This window comes from Marmota flaviventris, chromosome 17 (assembly GCF_047511675.1).
Source record: "Marmota flaviventris isolate mMarFla1 chromosome 17, mMarFla1.hap1, whole genome shotgun sequence".
In the NCBI taxonomy this organism is placed as follows: domain Eukaryota; kingdom Metazoa; phylum Chordata; class Mammalia; order Rodentia; family Sciuridae; genus Marmota; species Marmota flaviventris.
This window is the reverse complement of record NC_092514.1, coordinates 16,676,685-16,699,234: the sequence shown is the minus strand read 5'-3', so window position 1 is coordinate 16,699,234 and position 22,550 is coordinate 16,676,685. Positions and strand designations below refer to the sequence as shown.

Sequence of the window (22,550 nt, the reverse complement as noted above, 5' to 3'; positions counted from 1 at the left end):
TCTTACTACTGAGCCACAACTCCAGCCCCTGAACAATTTTTATTTCATAAAATAATTCAGTCAGGAGGGGGGATAGTAGAGGATGGGAAAGGCAGCAGAATACAACATACACTAGTATGGCAGTATGTAAGAAAAGTGGATGTGTAACCGATGTGATTCTGCAATATGTATACGGGGTAAAAATGGGAGTTCATAATCTGCTTGAATCAAATGTATGAAATATGATATGTCAAGAGCTTTGTAATGTTTTGAACAACTAATAATAAAAAAATTAAAAAAGAATTTTAAAAATTTAAAAAAAAATTCAGAGCAGCAACTCTGCCTCGTAATGTCAGATCTGACCAATTAAAATATGCTTTATTAATTTTTAAATGATAGCCATTTTTATCCATGTGCTTCCATGAAATCTAACTTTCAAGTAATTCATTTATGTCTATTTAAAAATTAGGTTGGTTATTCCTCTTCCAGCCCTACAGCTGCAAATCTGCTGGCTGTTTCCTGGTTTGATTCATGCTGCCCTGTTGTGTGTGTGTGTGTGTGTGTGTGTGTGTATACCTGGTACATTACTGTGTTAGGTGTCTCTGATGGATAATAAGCTATTAATTTGCCAAAAAGTAATGTCAGAGTATCATTAAATATTACATGTTTCAATAATTTGGTAAAGTCTGTTTTAGAGTTGTAAAAATTATCCTAATACAAAGGTGTCATCTTAGGAATAGAGTTTTCTGATTCTGGCCAACTTTCAAGCACTCATTCTCTGTGACAGCAGTTGAGATGGGTAAAGCTTGACCATGTCACTTGGCAGGTTTAAGTTATGGAGATACATGTTTTCCTTTTCTGCTCTTCTACAGAAAGACAATCCCCTGCCCTAGGACAAACATGAGGAGCGCAGCCAAGCCCTGGAATCCTGTCGTCAAAGCGGGGAGCCATGGCCCCGAACGTGCACGGCCCCTTCCTACAGCTTCTTCTGGCATGAGGAGTTCTAAATCTTCAACCTCCTTGGCTTTTGAGTCCCGTCTCAGCAAGGTATAGACTAAGATGCCCAGGTCGGGGCTGTGGTGATTCTTGATGTCCAGGTTGGGAGGACTGAAGAGGGCAGTTGGCAAACCAGTGGGCTTTCAGGACCAGGAAATAGGCTTGTAAGGAAGAGCCCCAGAGTACGGAGCACCCCAGAGCAAGGGTGGTATGGGGATGAGAAAGGAAATCTAGGAGATGTTTAACACAAAAATTAGGGTCTTCTGCCTTGAATTATGTGGACTCTAGGCAATTTTGCCCCATCATGTCCCTGGATGAGGTTCAAGATCACTCATAATCTTCCCAACCCTGACAATCCAGTCATTCTCTATCCTCCTCTCTTGTCTCTTTATCTCTCTATCTCTTGGCCTATCAACACTATTTACTATGTCCTCCCTCCAGTGATATATTCTTCTCTAATTTTTCTGCTTCCTCTTCATCTCCATTCATCTCTAATATTAGATGGGTCCAAGGTATAGACTTTGCACTCACCTATTTTTCAGCTACATTCATTCTCTATATCAGAGATTCTCCACATGCCACACCTGACACCTCCTTGGGTGTTCTGAGATGAAATTCATAGACAGTTTCACCTACCTGCAAGCAGACGTTTGCAAAATCAATATAGTATCCAGACTCTAGTATAAAAGGAAAAGTATTAAATGACTTGTACTTCCATCTGCAAATGCCTGAGCATGACTGTGCAAAGGACCCAAGCTGCTCCTGAGAGCTCACGAATGTGAAAGTGACGATGTAGTCTGACTCAGGCTTGTGACAATGACAGATGATTGTTTTGAAACAGTGAATGCTCTTGGTGAAATTCTGAGCCAAACATAGTACGGTCTTCTTTTGTTTTATTATGATGATTGTATTCTTAGAAAGTTCATTGTGTCACTGGGTGTGGTGGCACACTCCTGTAATCCCAATGACTCAGAGGCTGAGGCGGGAGGATCTCAAGTTCAAGACCAGCCTCAGCAACTTAGTGAGACCCTGTCTCAACCTAAAAATAAGTAACAAGGGCTGGGAATGTAACTCAGTGGCAGAGCACCCCTAGGTTCAACCCCAAGTGCTACAAAAAGGAAAAAAAAAAAAAAAAAAAGAAAGCTCAGCATGTCTTAAGGATTGTGCAACAAGTACCTTGCTGTATAAATGCTGTATAAATGTATAAAATAAAGGTAGGTGTTAGGACTGATTGATAAGAAAAAGGTGTTCCACCTATGTGGATGTCACAGAATCTGTGAAAATTGCATGGGTGGTAGGGAAATAAATTTTGCCAACTTGTCACATGCATTGTAGGACATCTAGATTTCCCATCCTGTCACCCATTATCAGTAGCATGTCCATCATGGTGACATGCAAAAATGTACCTCACATTTCCAACATATTCCCAGGACTGCATTATCCCTATGGAGAACTATTTTTCTAGGTGACAGTGTCTGTTATTATGGCTTTTAACACTGTATGTGGATGACATCCAAATTTCCATCTCCAGCCAGGACCCCTACTATAGCCTCTGTGATGTTGCCTCTTGGAAATCTAAATGTTGCCTTTGGGATAACATGTCCAAAATTACATCTTTTTTTTTTTTTGAGGGGGGGTTACCAGGGATTGAACTCAGGGGCACTCGACCACTGAGCCACATCTCCAGTCCTATTTTGTATTTTATTTAGTGACAGGGTTTCACCGAGTTGCTTAGTACCTCACTTTTGCTGAGGCTGGCTTTGAACTCATGATCCTGCTGTCTCAGCCTCTGGAGCCACTGGGATTATAGGCATATGCCACCATGCTGGGCTCAAAATTGAATCTTGATTCCTTTTACTCCATCTCCCCCATCCCTCAAATCTCCTTCAAATCTTCCCTTTTGAGTTAATAGCAACACCATCCTTTTGATTGCTCACACACATGATCTTCTCTAGTGTCCCAAGATGCATCAATGAAATGCCATTACTTCTGCCTTAAAAATATATGTCAGCTACAACCTCTTTACACCAACTGTGACCTGCCATCCATCTACCTTTTCTTGTCCTGGCTTCCCTAAACTCTGCTTTCCTCTCTATGCTCTATCTTCTGTTCTCAGCAGAAGTCAGAGTGGTCCTTCTAGCACAAAAGTCATGTCATGACCTGTCACTTCTCTGCTTAAAACTCTCTAAGTCTCTCTCCATTCACCTTGCCATGACCTTGCCATGGTCACTGATGTGCCCCCAAAGACCTGACCCTATTTCTTCTCAAACACTGACATTTTCTTCAATAGCTTTGACCACAATTTCCTAGTGACTATGACAACTGTCCCTTGGACATGCCACCACACTCTTGCAGCAGCATGTTTGTGTTGATGATTGCCTCTACCAGGAAGGTGCATTATCAGAGGTGTCGTCCCTGACCACTGTATTCAAAGTGCCCCTTAGCTTCCATCCACCCTCCTTATCCTGCCTTATTTTCCCTCTTGGCTCTTATACCGTTGCACACATTTGCTTATTTAATGTTTGTCTCCCTCTGACTGAACCCCAGGATGGCAGGAATTATCTGCTAATTTTTTGTTTGCAGCTCTCTGACCCTAGTGCTAAGAACACCTAGTGGCTGGGCCTGGGGTTGTGGCTCAGTGGTAGAGCCCACCATGCATGAAGCACTGGGTTCAATCTTTAGCACCAATAAAAATAAAAAATACAGATATAGTGTCCACCTAAAACTAATTAACTAAATAAATAAATAACATTTAAAAAAAAAGAAAAGTTACTAGCTACCTGGTGGGCTCAGAGTATTTGATGAATACCCATGTCCCCCTGTTCTTCTGGGAGCAGAAGCTTGGTGGAATAGAGGAGTTTGGTGTTGGTCAGAGCAGCCTGATGTGGAAACTTGGTTCTCCCACATTCCAGCTGTGAGATCTCAGAGAAACCATGGAACCATCCTAAGCTCCTGCTTTCTTGACTTTGAGAGGAAGGTAATACCTTAGTTGCCATGAGGAGTAAATTTACTTAAAGTGTTTGTAAAATAATTTTATTATTCTATTATGACAGACTCAACTTCATTTCCATTTATTTTGTTTTTATTATCTTTCACCTAATATCACATTTTAGATTTTTAAATGAATGCATATATTCTATCAATAATAGATCATTAGAACTACTTCTGGAATATATTGAAATATTTTTTATAAGAAGCATGAAAAAAAAAAATAAGTCCTGATATGCAGGAGTGTTTCATCAGGATAGCGAGATGTTGGCCACTTCTGACATCAGGAGGTTCGTGTTTTGGAAACTTGTTCCACAGGGAAAATGTCAGAGGAAAGCACAGTTCATGTTAGAGGATTTCTATTCTCCATATTCCTGGGATCTCATGTTCTGATTCTAGAGAATGACAGGGCTTGAGGGAAGGAGTAGCATAAGGAATTAGACCATGCCTACTCCTTTATCCCGTTTTGCTCTGACAATCTCCTTTCCCCTTACATTGGTGGGTAGATGACGAAAACTAAAAATCCGGAGAAGAGAAAACGAGGAAATGATGAGATCAGAAAATAAGTAGATTTCCTTCCCCTAAAAGTTTATTGCAAAAACTTACAAGCAGATAGAGATGTGGAATCATACAGCAAACACTCACGTACCACTGCCTGGACTCCATGGTGGACATCATACTTATTCCATTTGCTTTACAGTAAATGGATACATATGGTTTTAACGGATCAAAATAGGAAAAGTGAAAGAAGTCCACCAAAAATACTCAACTTCAATACTGGCTGAGCTGTGGGAGCAGTGGCAGAACAAAGCATGGACAACGAGATCAGCAGGATGGGGAATGGTGGTGTATATCATTCTCACTATACTCAAGCACCTGGAGTACTCTGATTCAACAGTACTCTGATTCACCCCATCCTGGCCATTTAGAAGACCCAGGTCTATGTACCAGGGATCACTGGGTTGCATACTATGAAACAGTGGCTTGAGCTTGCTCCAGCTGAGAGAAATCTAGTCATCCTTGCTACTCCTAGGGGATTTGTTCCAGAACTCCCCACAGACAACAAGATCCATGAATAATCAAGTGCCCTAGTATGTAATGGTGTAGAATTTGCATATAACCTATTTATATTCTCCTATAAAGTCTAACTCATCTCTAGATTATTTATAATACCTAATACAATATAAATGTTATGAAAATGGATGTTATACTATACTGTTTAGAGAATAATGACAAGGAAAAGTCTGTGCATGTTCAGTATAGATGCATATTTTTTTTTTAAGATTTTTTTGTGTGTTTGTGGTGCTGCGGATTGAACCCAGGGTCTTATGCATGCGAGGCAAGCCCTCTACCAACTGAGCTTTATCCCCAGACTAAAAATATTTTTGATTGGAGGTTGGCTGTATCTGAGGATATGAACCTGTGGATCTGGAGGGCCTAAGGTTTCCACGTCACTGTGGGGACAAGGGTTTAAGGCTGGACCAAGCGCAGACCACTCTCTCTGTTGCATGTCTCTACTTAACTCTGCCCCTTTATTTCTATGATGCCCACTGACACCCAGCTTCCTCTCACATGGGGATGAAGTATGGTGGCCAGCATGCTGTGACTCCTACATCTCTTAGAAGCTTTGGCCACTTTTTTGCTCATTCCTACTTATTTAAAACAACAATAAAAAAGTCAAACAAGAAGCAAAGACCTGTTCAGTTTCTTTTTGGTTATTGGTTTTGTTTTTGGCCAGGTGTGGGTTCACCGTTGACCTTGTGCAGCCTGCTGGGGCCTAGGAATCAGGGCTTGGTGTTGGAGCAGCCTCAGTCCTCCCAGAGAATTCAGCTGTGGTTAGGAAAGCCGTTTTATAGTGTGGTTGTGTTGTATGAGGCTTGGGGACCCAGTCTTCTGTAATCATTCTTACAAAATGCTGTAAATATGGTAGCCATTAACCACCTGGGGCAAATTGGAGCCCTTGAAATGTGGCTAGTCAAAATTGGGATGTGCTCTATATGTAAAAATACACACCAGATTTAAAGAGTTAATACCAAAAAATGAAGAATGTCTCACTAATATTCATCCATGTACCATATAACAACATTTCAGTCAATGACACACACATATACTGGTGATGCCATCAGATTACAATGGAGCTGAAGAATTCCTATGGCTTAGTGATGTCATAGCACAATGAATTATTCATGTGTTTGTGTTAATATATTTGTGTGACTGTGATGCCAGTTGCATAAAAGAATAGTATGTACAGTACGTAAAAATGGATACTGATATTAGAAACTATGTTACTGGCTTATATACTTACTGTACTGTACTTTTCATCATTATTTTGGAGGGTACTTCTATTTATAAAGAAAAAATTTGCCATAAAACTGCTATGTGAACTAGCAGCAGCCTCGTGATTACCATGCCTCTTGATTGCATCTTCTTCTCTTGTGCTTGATTTAATCTCATGTTGTTTTGCTCAGCATAGTGAAGGATATGAAATTAATAAAGCCCCAGAAACAGGAGGGCCTGGGAGAAGGGAAAGAAAGGCAGAAACTTTGAAGGTGGCAGTCCCTGTGAAGTGGGATCCTTTCCCTAATCAAATCCTTTCCCAGTGATAGCAAACTGCCCATCAGTCTTGCCTCCGTGACAATATGAAGACCTCTGGAGGTCAGGATGGGCATTGGACTCTGAACTTTGAACCCTCCTCCTGCAGAGTAAAAACACTGCCTAGTACAAACCATGCCCAGTAAAAACAAGATCCAGATGCTTGCAACCTTTTGCCCACAAGCTGTTAAAGTCTTCAAGGGTTAAGTCTCCCCAACATAACCTATATTAACCCAGATTTCTTCTGTAACCATGGCCATTTTCTGACCAGAAAGTGCACCCACCTGATGCACAACTTCGATGCTGAATAAAGGCTTTGCTGATCCATGAAGTCTGTACCCAGCTCGGTCATTTTGAGCTAACTCTGCCCTAGGAGTAATAGGCTACTATATATATATATATATATATATATATATATATATATATATATATATATATATATATATATAGCCTGGGTATATAATAGGCTACACCACCTGGGTTTATAGAAACACACACTATGATGTTCTCACAATGACAAAATTGCCTAACAACTCATTTTTAGAATATATCCTATCACTGACACAGGACTCTATTTTACTTTGATTGCATGTTGATAATATTTTGCTTAAATTTGTGTAAAGAAAATATATTATTAAAATTCTTTTATCTGTTTCAGTTTACTTCTTTTTTTTTCCCCCCCTTAACCAGGGATTGAACTCATGGGCACTCAACCACTGAGCCACATCCCCAGCCCTTTTTGTATTTTATTTAGAGACAAGGTCTCGGTGAGTTACATAGTGCCTTGCTACTAATGCTTCAGTTTACTACTTCTTCTTTTTTTTTTTTTGGCTTGGGGGACTAAACCCAAGGGTGCTTAACCACTGAGCCACATCCCCAGCCCTTTTTCTGTATTGTAATAGAGATAAAGTCTAGCTGAGTTGCTAAATGCCTTGCTAAGTTGCTGAGACTGGTTTTGAACTTGTGATTCTCCTATCCCAGCCTTCCAAACTGCTGGAGTTACAGGTGTGCACCACTACCCCTGGCATCAGTTTACTTCTTAATGTGGCCACCACACAACATAAAATTATGTCTCATATTTGCCGTGCTGCACTAAAACTTTGGTTCTCTGGGCTGGGGTTGTGGCTCAGTGGTAGAGTGCTTGCTTAGCACATACAAGGCCCTGGGTTCCATCCTCAGCACCACATAAAAATAAATAAATAAAATAAAGGTATTGTGTCCAACTACAACTAAAAAATAAATATGAAGGAAAAAAAAAAACAAAAAACTTTGGTTCTCAAAGTGTGGTCCCTAGACCAGCAGATCAGCATTTCCTGGGAAGTTGGTAGAAAACAAATTCTTGGGCCCTACCCTCGACCTAGTAAATCAGAAACATGATGGTTGATGTTGGGTTTAAAGAGAGGTGAAGTCAGCAATTGCATTTCAACAAACCCTCCCCAGAATTCTGATGCCTGCTCACATTTGAGGACCACTGTGCAATCATAACATGTTATCTCTTTCTGAAGACCAGATTACACTATGGCTAATGATTTTGGTTCTCTGGGCTGAGGTTGTGGCTCAGCGGTAGAGTGCTCGCTTAGCACATGCAAGGCCCTGGGTTTTCCCCTCATCTTTGTGAAATTCAGAGGACTTTCTTAGTTTCTTTAATCTGTGAGGTATTTAAACTTTTTCCTTTTTCGAGCTTTCATATGCAGGTGCTCAGCAGCTTAAGTATCAGCGAAACCATTAGCAAAAATACCTTTTCAACATATCAAAGCAACGCCAAAGCATATAACCTTTGTAGGGATCTTCTATAACAAACCAGAAACCTTGGGTGGTGTTGATGCTGTTGTGTGACCGGGAATTAGAGCCAAAAAAATGCAGCCATAAATAGAGATAGGTCACAAATCAGTAACTGAGACGAGGGGCTTTTCCTATTTGATGTTGCATCCAAAAAAGAGTAGTGATAGAATAAATAGCTTCAGCTGTTTTTTTTCTGAGGACAGGTAGGATCACTTTGTAGTCTGTGTGCAAAGCGTCTACACACACAGGAAAGTGTCTATGCAATCAATCTTTCTCACGTGGAAGTCCTCATGGAAGATGCAGGGGAAATAAAGTACTCTCTTTAAAAGCTCTGCTGGCTGGGGGTGTAGCTAGCCTGCATATTCCAAAGACCTTGTTCGGTGTGGGGGAGATGGCTTGAGCAGAAAGAGGAGAGCTTCAATATGTTTGAAGCAGAGGTTATATTTAACCAGTTACTGCAGTATTTGGGATGTATTAATAATAATATCCACCGATACTTGTTTTGTTCTTAATTTAGTGCTTAATTAAGGGCACGATCCTAGAACTAGGATTATTATTTTCCCTATTTTAGAATTGGGGGACTATAAAACAGTTCCTCCAGTTACATAGGTAGGAAAGAGCAGGGTAGTATCTGTCACTAGCAGCCTGTCTCTACAGCCTGGTTGCACAGCCCTTACTAACCCTTAGCTGCCTCCTTCACATGTGCTTGCTGGGAAGCTGGCATATAGAGATTCCATATCCTGGGTCCCCTATTGCATTCCCCACTCCCTTCCTGCCTTGCCCCAAACAAAATGCTATATCTTAGAGTTTAATGCAGGGGGTCTCAGCTCTCCCACCACTAACTGTGCACTTGAAACCCTCCCGTCCTGAGTCTGGTGCTTCAACCGTCTGAGCGTTCCTCCTGGTCACTGTTATTCCTATAACCCCTATTGCAATTCTTATGATCACTCTCACTTCCTTTATTTTTGGGCCAGGCCATCTTACAAAGCAAGTCTTCCCACTGATTGCCAACTCCTGTTTTCTGTTGCCTCTGCCTGGCATCTCATCAGGACCCCACATCTTCAGGACCCAACCCCATATAGAAGAAGGGATAGAGTGTCCCAGGGTGTGGTTGGGGTGGAGGCTGAAGTGGTTTTATTTCTACCCCAATGGAAGTGCTCTGGTTTGTGGAAGCCCTGTTCTGATTTGAAGGTTGAGCACTTGCCCTCTGGGCCTTTTGCTAAAGGGTTTGATAATTCTGTACTTCAAGTCAGACTTAACTGATTTCAACAATGTCGGCCAATTAGAGGAAAGTAGAACTAAGTGCATACCCCTTGCACTATTGCTTTGAGAATTCCCTTAACTACAATGATTTCCACTTTTCATTTGAGGTGTCCCCTTGAGAATTTTTAAAGTCTGAGATCAGAATTGATTTCCTTTGGGAACCAGGGATGCACTTGGTCATGATTCTTGGCAGAGTGAATAATAAGTTCATTTATATTTTCCTATCGGGAAAAGGCTGCTGACATTACAGACTGTGGCCATTTAATATTGAACACATATACTGACAATCTGATGGATGGTTTGAGAGGTTGGAAAACTTGAGCAAAGAAACACCTTTTACTCTGAGATGGGAAGTAGGAAGACAATTCTGGAGTCCCTAAAAAAGGGCAATAGTGCAACTTCTGTGACAACCTCAGGTGCCATATTTATCCAGTTGCTAAATCAGGGATTATGCTGTTGTCTAAAAAAATTAATCATCTACTAAATGGAAGTCATTCTTTTAATATTACTTATTTTTTTAAATTATTAATTTGTTCTAAAATCTTGATCATGGTTGTTTGGCTAATATTAAGACTTTAAATAATGTCCCCCAACCCCCCCACCTTTTTTTTCTGGTGGTACAAGGGATTGAACCCAGGGGTACTTTATCACTAAGCCACATCCCCAGACCTTTTTATTTTTTATTTTGATACAGAGTCTTAATAAATTGTTGAGGCTAGTGTTGAACTTGCAATCCTCCTGCTTCAGCCTCTCAAGTTGCTAGGATTACAGCAAGGTCCTCTTTTTAAAATACAGTATGTGGGCTGGGTGGGGTGGTGCACGCCTATAATCCCAGTGGTTTGGGAAGCTGAGGCAGGAGGATCACAAGTTCAAATCCAGCAACAGCAAGGTGCTAAGCAACTCAGTAAGACCCTGTCTCTAAATAAAATGCAAAAAAGGACTGGGATGTGACTCAGTGGTCAAGTGCCCTGAGTTCAATCATCGATTAAAAAAAAAAAAAAGTCATATGTGTTTCTTTTTTAATGAATAGAGTTTCAGTTTACAGATGGTGACTATATTTAATGCCACTGAATTGTTCACTTAAAATAGTAAATTTTATGTTAGGCTCATTTTGCCACAATAAAATTTTTTTAAAAAATTAAAACAAAAGTACATTAATATTTGTAGGAATGGAACCAGGACTTTGCCTCAAATTGCAACCACTTCCACCCCAATTTACTCTTTTCTTTTCTCTCTTTCTTTTTGTCTTTCTTTGCAGTGCTGAGAATGGAATTCAGGGTCTTGTGCATCCTGCTCAAGTGTTCTACCACTGAACTAGATTCCCAATCTCTTTTTCTTTTTTTAAAAATATTTTTATTAGTCATTCATGGACCTTTATATTATTTACTTATTTATATAAGTGCTGAGAATTAAATGCAGTGCCTCGCACATGCTAGACAAACACTCTACCACTGAGCCACAACCCCAGCCCCCTTTTTCTTTTTTAATGAAGCACAGCATACTACAGTAAAGTGCAAAAAGCACACATCATGATCTTAGCTATTCAGTTCACTGGATATTTACACAAGTTCATACTCAGATAACCACCACCCAATGTATATGTGGATGTTCCAGCACCCAGAAGGTTCCTTCCCATATGTAAGTTCCCCAGACACAACCTCTGTTGCCATTAATTGGCTTTGCCATTCTTAGACTTCACATACATGGAATCAGGAAGTATGTGATCTTTTGCTTCTGGTTCTTTTCACTTAGAATACCTATGAGATTGATCCATTTATTAATATCAAACTTTATTTTTTTCTATTGCTGTGTTTCCATTGTGTACTATACCACTATTTAATCTCTTTTCTGTCGAAGGATATTTGGATTGCTTTGATTGGGATTATTACAAATAAAGGTTCTATGAACATTCTTTTAAAGTAGTTTTCTTGGACACAGAGCAAGGAGTAGGGCTGCTGAAGCATAAAGTGAAAGTACTTAGCTAAATTGATACTGCAATTTTACTAATTTGCCTTCCCACCAGCAAGACATGATAGTTGCTGCTGAATACACCAACATTTGGTATTGGTATTTTTTTCTCTTTCAAACTGTTCTGGGGGCATGTGGTTATACCTTGAAATTTAAATGATACGAAAATGGAAAATGCCTCTTTTTTTTTTTTTTAATTGTGCAAATGTGTGAAGTTCTAACCCTCAGTAAGTGGCTCCCAAGCCAGTGGAGCAGAATGGAGCCGCCTTTGAGGCCTCAACACTGTGGCCGAACACCTCTTTTATGAGATGCTCTACAGAGTGCCTGGTGTCATGCACTTGGTAGATTCTCCAGTCATTTCCTCCTGATGTACATTAAGCTATTTTAGAAATGTTCTGTGCACCGCCCTATCCTGCCTTTTGTGCTGCTCACAGTTCTTTTTTCGCCAGTGCCATTGTTTGTTTTTCTACCAGATTTTTTTTCCAGTTATTCAGTCCCCCTCTTATCTACACATTTCACTTTCCACAGTTTTGGTTAGCCATGGTCCAAAAATATGAAGTGAAAATTTCCAGAAATAATTGATTCATAACTTTTGAATCACATGCAATTCTGGGTACCATGATGAAACCTTGCACCATACTGCCTGGGAGGTAAATCATCCATGTGTTCAACATCCATGCTGTGTATACTCCTCACCCCATCTCGGTTATCAGATCAACTGTCATGATATCTCTTTGCTTGGGTTCATGTAACCTGTAACCATTATTTTACTTAATAATGGCCCCAAAATGCAAGTGTAGCGATGCTGGCAATTCAGATACGCTGTGTAGTGCTTCAAGTGAAGAGGTTAAAATTCTCGACTTCATAAGGAAAGAAAAAAGTTTGTATGTCAAGGTGGCTAAGATCTACTGTAGGAATGAAACATAGTATATAAAGGGCTGGAAACTTAAGAACTAGCAGTGGACTTGGAATGTATTCTGTGCACATAAGGGAAGACAACTGATTTTGAAATGTGACACGACGGGTACTATACACCGTCATCTTACTCTTTTCTTTGAAATGATTATAGAAGATCATACTCTGACCTGACCTGCGAATGACAGGCACAGGTTTGCCTAACTTGACATTTTTTTCACTTCACACACTGGTGCTACTCAGAGTATTGTATCTAAGCCACTAGGCACACGTTCCACTCGGATACCTTGTTGTTTTGCAGCACTCCTTACTGAGAACGTGTCTTCATCCTCTCTTTTCCCTCCAACCTCTCTTGTAGCTCAAGAGGGCCAGTAGCGAGGATATGCTCAACAAACCTGGAAGTACCACCTCATCAGGGGTAGTTCGACTGAAAAAGACCTCGACAGCAGGAGCCATCTCTGAGCTAGCTGAGAGTCGCCTGAGGACCAATACAGGTAGGAGGGACCTGGGCAGGAGGGACTAGGAAGCCATTCATCTTGGCCATACAAAAGCACATTGGTGATGTATTCCTCTCTTCCCTCATCAGATTTTTATTAATCACTCACCCTGTGCCAGGAACTGATTTAGGGAGTGTCCTTGCCCTCAGGGGAGTTTAACGTGTATCCACGTGGAGAGAGACCAGAAACAGAAAGGTCACAGGAAGTGAGTGTGGTGGTTTGCTCAATCTGCTCGGTAATCCCCTTGTTACCATGTGTGTGTGAAATCCTTGGGATCCAGGCAGGGTGGTGTAGGTTCTGTGGTGCAAAAAGGTTTTGTGCATTCAGATAAGAGACCTAAGTGTTCCATGGACTCACTCTTATCATACAGCTCTCCCTGAATTGTTAAACGGTCTAACATGGGAAAATAACTGAAAAATATCATTATTCATTTGTAATAGATGTTGAAGATTAGTACGCTTATGATTTTGTACTCTTCATAAAACATGTTCTAGACTACTTTCCAAAGGTGTATTTTAATTTATTCAGTTTTCAAAAAAGTTGAATCGCTGAAGGTTGTATGTGGCTTTTGGATGTGAGGGAAATTGCCTGGTGTTTCTATATAAAAGTTTTACTATTTTAAAGACTGATTTCATATAAACACACACACAAACACACACATACACACACATGCAAACACACACAAACACACATACCTTAAAAAAATACAACAAATGGTTGGGCATGGTGACACATGCCTGTAATCCCAGCTGCTTGGGAGGCTAAGGCAGGAGGATCACAAGTTTGAGGTTAGCCTGGGCAACTTAGTGAGACCCTGTCTCAAAATAAATTTTTTTTAAAATATTTTTTAGTTGTCAATGGACCTTTATTTTTTAGAATTTTTATTTATTTATTTTTTTAGTTTTCAGCAGACACAACATCTTGTTTGTATGTGATGCTGAGGATCAAACCCGGGCCGCACACATACCAGGTGATTGTGCTACCGCTTGAGCCACATCCCCAGCCCAGACATTTATTTTTTTAAAAATGTATGTATATGTAGTGCTGAGAACCAAACCCAGTGCCTCACACATGCTAGGCAAGCGCTCTACCACTGAGCCACACCCCCAGTTCTCAAAATAAAATTTTTTTTTAAAAATGCTGAGAATGTAGCTTAATGGTAAAATTCTTGCCTGGCATATGTGAGGCCCTGAGTTCCATTGTCAGTACTGCAAATAACAATAATGAAAGCCCAACTTATTTTTCAAGCCAAACTAGCCTAACACTGATTCCAAAAATTATTAAAGCCCACTAAAAAATGACAGACCAATTTTACTCTCAAATGTTGATGCCGAAATGTTCAGAAAGCTTCCTGGAAAAAGTTTTCTGTAGCTTTTTCAATAACCAAGTGAGGCTTCTCAAACTATTTAGGAGAGTTGAAAACCATTAGTAAACAGACCTCGGAGATCATTAGGGGAACATTCCGACCTTAGAGAGCACATTATATATTCCATCCTATTTCATCCAAGAATTAAAAATCAGACATCCCAGTATGTCCGTAGACAAACTGCATTTCTTTTTTATCTTTTTTTTATTTGTTCTCTTTAGATATACACGACAGTAGAGTGTTATTTGACATATTATAAATACATGGAGTATAACTTATTCTAATTAGGATTCCATTCTTATAATTGAACATTATACAGTTTCACTGGTGGTGTATTCATATATGAACTTAGGAAAGTTAAGTCAGATTCATTCCACTCTCTTTCCTATTTCTATCTCCCCTCCCTTCCCTTCTTCCCCATTTGTCTAATCTACTAAACTTCTATTCTTCCCCTCTCCCCACCCTGTTGTGTGTTAGTATCTGCATATCAGAGAGAACATTTGACCTTTGGTTTGGGAGGATTGGCTTATTTCACTTAGCATGGTAGTCTCCAGATCCATCTACTTACAAGAAAAAAATCATAAAGTCATTCATTTTTATAGCTGAGTAATATTCCAATGTATGTGTGCATATATATATATATATATATATATATATATATATATCACATTTTTTTATCCATTCATTTGTTGAAGGGCACCAAGGTTGATATAAACAAAGACCCTAGGGGTTTATAGTTTAAAATATCTGTTAGATCTGTTTACTCTCTTTCTTTGACTACACCATATGTAGTATTTGTATTTGGGTGTATCTTTCAGTTTTGATCCAAATTCTAATGTTTAAGTTCATTTTTTCTTAAGTACACTCTTAATAATGTACCTCAGTTAGTGTTTAAACAGCTTTCTCCAATTTTAAAATTGATTTTTCTTTCTATAACCTTCCCATGGTTGTTCTTTGTGTGACCAAAGTGAGAATTACCTAGAAGATAAAGCCCTTTGTGATGGAGTTAGTCTCTTACCATCTTGTTCGACAGGCTCAAGTGAGGGACTAAGTAGGTCGACTTTGCCTAATTCAATAATTCAGAATAAGATATGCAATACCAATGAATCTACTGAAACTACTCAGGAGGTAAATATCAGACAAAATCCTAATTGAGGAACATTCTACAAAATAACTATTGAATACTCTTCAGACTCATAAGACTATACAAAGTAAGATAAATCTGATAAACTGTTACAGACAAGAAGAGACTAAAAATACAAAATTACTAAATGTAAGATGGCTTGTAGATTGGGTCCTAACACAGAAAAATAATGTTAGATAAAAACTAAGGAGGGGGCTGGGGATGTGGCTCAAGCGGTAGCGCGCTCGCCTGGCATGCGTGCGGCCCAGGTTCGATCCTCAGCACCACATACAAACAAAGATGCTGTGTCCGCCAAAATCTGAAGAATAAATACTAAAAAAATTCTCTCTCTCAAAAAAAAAAAAAAAAACAAAAAAAACTAAGGAGGGGCTGGTGTTGTGGCTCAGTGGTAGAGTGCTCGCCTAGCATGCACGAGGCACTGGGTTCGATCCTCAGCACCACATAAATGTAAAATGAAGATATTGTGTCCACCTAAAACTTAAGAATAAATATTTTAAAAATTTTTTTAAAAATTAAGGAAATTTGAAAGTATGAACCTTAATGAAAGTAGTATATAATTATTGATCCATTATTTGTGATGATTGTACCATACTAACATAAAATATTAATAGGGGAAAATGTATGTGTAATATATGGAAAATCTGCACTATCTTTATGATTTTTCTATCGATGAAGTTATTCTAAAATAAAAAGCTTATTTAAAAGCAAAAAAAAATGTAAGTTCAAATATTAGCAAATAGAATTCAACAAGAAATTAAAAAATAGTAGTATATATCACAATCAAGTGGATTTATGTCATCCAAGAGTGAATGAATAATAGAAAATCTCAATCTGATCTTTTGTAGAAAAATAATAGACCAAAGAAAAACTACCTTAGGTTGTCAAGACTGGGAGGTGATACTGACACCTAGTGGGCAGAGGATAGAGGTGCTGCCAAACGTCTTATTATTACTGGGACAGTCCCCAGTAATTATTCTGCCCAAACTGTCAGTGGTACCACTGTTGATAAAACTTGATGTAGAAGAATAAATATCCTATACTGAAAAATAAATATACAAGATATATTTGTCACAATTATCAATCTTTCTGATTGATAACAGACTCTTGGTAGACTATAAACATATGGAGGCTTCTTTGGTGATATAAAATATATGGCATGTGTAGGCCCAGCTGCTCTGGAGATTGAGGCAGGGGGATTGCTCGGCCCAGGAGTTCAAGGCCAACATAGTGAGGTCTGACTCAAAATGGATAAATAAATAGCTTTCTTATCAATGACTAGTTTAAAAGGATAATAATATAATAAACAACCCTGTTTATGAGGAAATGATAAAAGTAAAATACCTAGGAATAAACTTAGTAGTACAAGGAACTATATATTAAAAAGCATTTAAAAACTCTTTTAAAGAACAAGTCTATGCCCTTCAGAGAAGATATAAGTAAGTGGAAGACTATCCGTGGTTTTTGATTAAGAAGATTTATAATAAATATTAAATTTTGATAGTATAACATGTTAAGTGTAATAGGATGTCTAAATCATTCTATGAATTCATTTTCATCCTAATTAAAATATGAGTGGGAATTTGGGAGTGGAAACATGGATAAAATGATACTGGAGTATATCTGAAACTGGACCTCAGTAGGGTCTGAACTTGGTTCCCTCCTAAGACCCAGTGAGTAATTGGCCATGTCTGAAGATGATTTGGGTTGTCAAGACTGGGAGGTGATACTGACATCTAGTGGGAAGAGGGTGGAGGTGCTGCCAAACATCTTAGGCATAGGATAGTCCCCGATTCTGCCCAAACTGTCAGTGGCACCACTGTTGATAAAACCTGATGTAGAAGAATAAATGTCCTCTACTGAAAAATAGTAATTAAGGGTCTAACTATAAACATCTTAGAGCTAGAGAAGAAATGGGCAGCTCAAAGGAACAGCAGAGAAAGTCCAAGATACACTGGCTAATTTAGTATTGGGTGAAGTTGGCATTTTACACCAAGATGGATAATTCACTCAAAAATAAGGACTGAGATACTGGGGGTATAGCTTACAAGGAGAGCCCATGCTTAGCATGTGTGAGGCCCTGGGTTCAGTCTCCAGCACTGCGCACACACACACACATACACACACACAAAGACTGATTAAAATTTCAGGAAAAAAATAAATCTAGATCCCTATTTTAATTCATCAAAAAAAATTCAAAAGCAATAAATATTTAAATAATAAAAAATGAGACTATGAAAGTACAAAGAGAAAACATCAGAGAATTAATTTGTAGTCTTAGCCTTGGGCTTTTCTAAGTAGGAACAGGCCCAAAAGTCACAAAGGGAAAGATTGAAAATGTAATTACATAAATATTTCAAAGTGCTTCACAAAAAGAGGAAATTACTTGCAATATATGTAACAAAGAGCTTTTTTACCAAGAATTTATACAAATCCATAAAGAAAAGAAAACAGTGGAAAAATGGGTAGTTCATATAAAAGAAATACAGATAACCAGAAGATGCTAAACCTCATTTATAAAGAAATGCTAATCAAAATAATAATTTCATATATTATTTCCCCTAAAAGATTAGCAGAAACTAAAACAGTTGACAATTGCTGGTGTCACTAAGGGTGCAAGGAGCTGGCATACCACATGAGGATGTATAGCCCAAGGACATTTGGCAGTTTGCCAAATCATATTTTGGTGACAATTTAGCAATATTTTGCCTAAATTTTAAATATGTATCTTTGATCAGGTATTTCTAATGTTTGTTATTGATGTTTTTGTTGCTATTTCTAATGTTTGTTATTGATGTTTTTGTTGCTATTATTATTATTTGTGGTGCTGGGGATGAAACCCAGGCCCTTGAACATGCTGTGTTGATTTTTTAACTTTACTGATTTACTTGGAAAAGGATGCCAATATTTATGAGGAAGATGTTTGCACTGTTATTTACAATAGCAAAATCCTGGCCACAGCCCAGTGTATGATCGTTACAGGGCTGGTTGAATAATGAGGTTTTGGGGGAGTAGTATACAATATGAAAATGGGCACAGATTTGTCTGTACTGATAGGAAAAGATTTCCAAGATACTAAGTGGGGAAAATAACGTGGTGCATTTATAATATAGTATAGTCTCATTTGTTTAATGATATGGCAATTATTAAAATCATAAATATTTTCTCTACAAGGATCCATGTCTGGTTCTATGAGGAGTGTTACCATTGTTGAAAATGGTAAAGGAAGATTTTTATCTTAGATTTTTCTTCATTGTTTGAAAAATTTTAACATAGATTACTATAAAAAGTTTAAAACTGGGTAAATACAAGTTATCACCTAAACTTGTGTGTGTGATGTGTGTATGGTACTGGGGATATGGGGATAGAACCCAGGGCCTCACATATACAAGGCAAACGCTCTACCACTGAGTCACATCCACAGCCCATATCTTAAACTTTTTTTTCCCTTCACCTAATCCTTTGTTCTATCTGTCTTTTGCCCTGTTTCTTAGATATTTGTTGGGGTTTGTCTGATTGCTTGCTCAGGCATGTGCTCCTTTGTTCAGGATTCTAGCAAAAGATCCTGGCTTAATACGAACTCCTAAAGTGGGCCAGTTCCTACACCCCATGGGGCACTAGCTTCCTTATTTATCAAATGAAGGAGACAACTACAGTGATGTTCTTGGGACAAACATCTGGGAATACTGTGTAAATTGCGATGGGCTATTGGAATGTAAGTCATTCTCCTAGGTTTCCAAACTCACTTTGTCAGTTTACTTATTTTAATGCAATTAAATTATTTGACTTAATAGAGCTGAATTTGGGATTATATTTTGTCTCTGGAACTTTTATTATTATCATTTTTGTTGTTGTTATTGTTGCATTGCTGGGGCTCAAACCCCGGGCCTTGTGCAGGCGGGGCAAGTGCTCTACCACTGAGTACATTCCCAGCTCTGAAGTTTTTATTTTTAAATATAGGTAGTCCTTAATAGCTTCTGGATAGCTGGCACTTTTGTACACCATCATGAGATCCCAAATTGACTCCTTTGTGAAGTCACAAAGGAGTGACTGTTAGGACCAAATGTTGGGAGCAGTGCATCAACACTTCTCTGTTTTGGGTATTGCCACCTTAGCAATCACACAGTAGACATTTGTTTGGGTAGACATTTGAATATTCGATTGCATTTTATCTACATGTGTGTTAGCTTTCTGTCACTATAAAAAATATCTGAGATCATCGACTAACAGAGATAAAAGATTTTGTTTTGTTTTTGGTGCTGGTGATTGAACCCAGGGCACCCTTCTGCCAGGCTACATCCCCAGTCCTATAAAGAGAAAAGGTTTATTCTGGCTCACAGTTTTGAAGGTTCCAATCCACAATCAGTAGATCCTGCTGCTTTGGGCCACGGTGAGACAGCACATCAAGGCAGGAGCATGTGGTGGAGCAAAACGGCTCATCTCATGGCCAGGAAGCAAAAAAAGAGTGAGAAGAGGGCTGATGACTCACAGTCCTCTTCAAGGGAATGTCTCCAGTGACCTAAAGACCTCCTACTAGGCCTCACCTCTCAAAGGTTCCACCACCACCCACTAGTGCCACCCTGGGAATGAAACCTTTAACATGTGGGCCTCTGAGGGATATTCAAGATCCAAATTATAGCAACATGCATTAAAAAAAAGAAAGAAAGAAAGAAAAAGAAAATTCCCAGCATGGTGATACATGCCTATAATCCCAGCAATTTGAGAGGCTGAGGCAGGAGGATCGAAAATTTGAGGCCAGCCTCAGCAACTTAGCAAGGCCCTAAGCAACTTAGCTAAGGGCCTATCTCAAAATAAAAAATAAAAAGGGCTGGCTCAGTGGTTAAGCACCCCAATACCAAAACAAAAAAGAAAGAAAGAAAGAAAGAAAAAGAAACTGCTGGTCCTAGTCATACATAAGGGCACATCTTAAAATCTTAATACAGGGGCTGGGGATGTGGCTTAAGTGGCAGCGCGCTTGCCTAGCATGCATGAGGCACCGGGTTCGATTCTCAGCACCACATAAAAATTAAAAAATAAAGATATTGTGTCCACCTAAAACTAAAAAAAATATATATTAAAAAATCTTAATACAGTTGAGATAAAGATGGAAATTACTTGTGTGTTAGAAATGGCATCAACCAACCATTAGACACTTGCAGAACTTAAAGTAATTCCCTTTAGGTTAAGCTGAGAAGGAAATGAACCAAATTAAAGAAAATCAGGTAAATACTGGCAATGTGTAGTTGGTTTCCTCTGAAAGGAAAAGGATAAATTATATATAGACTCTTAGGGAGTGGAATTCTTCTTATGGCACTCAAATCTTAATTTTTGGATTTTAACTTGTTTTCTCTAATGTAGTCTGTATTTTCTTTCCAGTATATTCATTTATTATTATTATATTATCTTTAATTATCACATAATAAGTACATATTTATGGAAGATGGCATTATACTTCAACTTGTGTAAAATGTGTAATCAAATCAGGATAATCGGCATATTCGTAACCTCAAATATTTGACATTTCTTTGTTCGACTGTATTAATTTTTGAAAGAATTTTGTCATGAAAGTATAATATAGTACTGTAATTTTCAAGTCACAATATATAAACTTATCATATTCCTATATTGTTTTATTTATTTATTTATTTTGGTCCTAAGGATTGGACCCAGGGGCACTTAACTACTGAGTCACATCCCCAGCCTTTTTTAAAAATATTTTATTTAGAAACAGGGTCTCGCTGAGCTGCTAAGTACCTTGCTAAGTTGCTGAGACTAGTTTTGAATTTGTGATTCTCCTGCCTCAGTTTCCTGAGCCGCTAGGATTATAGGCATGCACCACCATGCCCGGCAATATTCCTGTATTAAGACATCTTTTCTTGGGAATTGATCTGTCCTTTGGGAGAATCTCTCAAACCTAGTAGCAGAAGAAAATGTTTCATCTTTTGGTAATAATGGTTATATTGTGTCCTCTGTCTGCTTTTGTTCTAACTGGACATTTGACTCTTTTGGGATTGGAACTGAATGAATTGAGAGACATGAACTTTCTGGAAGCCTTTCCTTTTTGTTTGTTTAAAGACTATTTCTAGTTTTCAGATCCAGGCTTTATGGTCTTCCAGAGTTAGCTTCAACAAGAACAAAAACCAGACAGCAGCCAAAGTCACAAAAGGGCAGCCACTACCACATGGAGCCATGTTACCTGCAGCCCCTGTGCGACCTCTGGTCTGTTACTCCATTTCATCGTCAAAACAGCCTTTAGAAGAAGATAGTATTTTATCCAGATCAGGGAAACTTGGCTGCAGAAAAATCAAACAACTTTGGCTTTGTATCTCCCATGCCCACCCCAGGTGTCCACACTGAACATGCGCGATTTTCTTCCATCAATCTCCTACATGCTGAATTGTAGACAGTTCTTATTCTTCCAGAGGTACCCTTTGAGTATAGCTCATCTTACCCAACCAGTGTAAGCTTTAGAGAAGGGTTGGGTTTTCTTGTGTTCAGGAGGCAGTTTCCTGCCTGCCCCATAAACCCCTTTTCTCCAGGTCAAATGAGATGCCAGGGAAGCCCCCAGAAAGCAGTAAGGGAATCTGGCCACCAGGTGGCAGCCTTGTCAAAACACCAAGATGCCCTTGCAGTCCAAGTTCTGGCTCTGAGGTCAAGTTCTACCTGACTTCAAAACAACCCTTCTTATATTTATTCACTAATTCAACAAATATTTTGAGTGTTTTCCATGTTTGGCACTATTCTAGCAGTGGCCAAGACAAAGATTCTTGCCTTCATGGAGCTACCTGATAAAGACCCATATGCATGTATATACAATATGTCAAAATACACTCTACTGTCATGAGCCCATGTCTGGCATACCCAGGGAGCAGTAAGAAGGTCAATGGGGCTGTCGCAAGTCAAAGCCATGGACGAGAAAGGCAGGTTGGGTAATTTCACAGAGTTTTGCACAGAGCAGTGATATGACCTGACTTCATTTTGTAAGGAATCCTTTGGCATCTTCTTGTGAGTGGACAATTGGAGTGAGGATGATATTGGATTGGAAGCCACAGTCTTAATCTCA

The 22,550-nt window shown here is 38.9% G+C and overlaps 1 protein-coding gene across 5 annotated transcripts in view; it reads left to right on the top strand.

Moving 5' to 3' along the window:
• Window positions 1–22,550, top strand: part of Specc1 (sperm antigen with calponin homology and coiled-coil domains 1) — a 269,979-nt gene that overhangs the window by 61,536 nt on the left and 185,893 nt on the right. For 4 of the 5 annotated variants that reach the window (XM_071603067.1, XM_071603066.1, XM_071603065.1 and 1 more), the window contains 2 exons: window positions 852–1,026; window positions 12,842–12,977. In XM_071603067.1, coding sequence (XP_071459168.1) covers window positions 880–1,026; window positions 12,842–12,977 — 283 coding nt within the window. In that variant the 5' untranslated portion in view covers window positions 852–879. Of the gene's footprint in view, window positions 1–851; window positions 1,027–3,923; window positions 3,953–12,841; window positions 12,978–22,550 lie in introns of those variants that run through there. The other variant, XM_071603068.1, reaches the window with a different exon arrangement.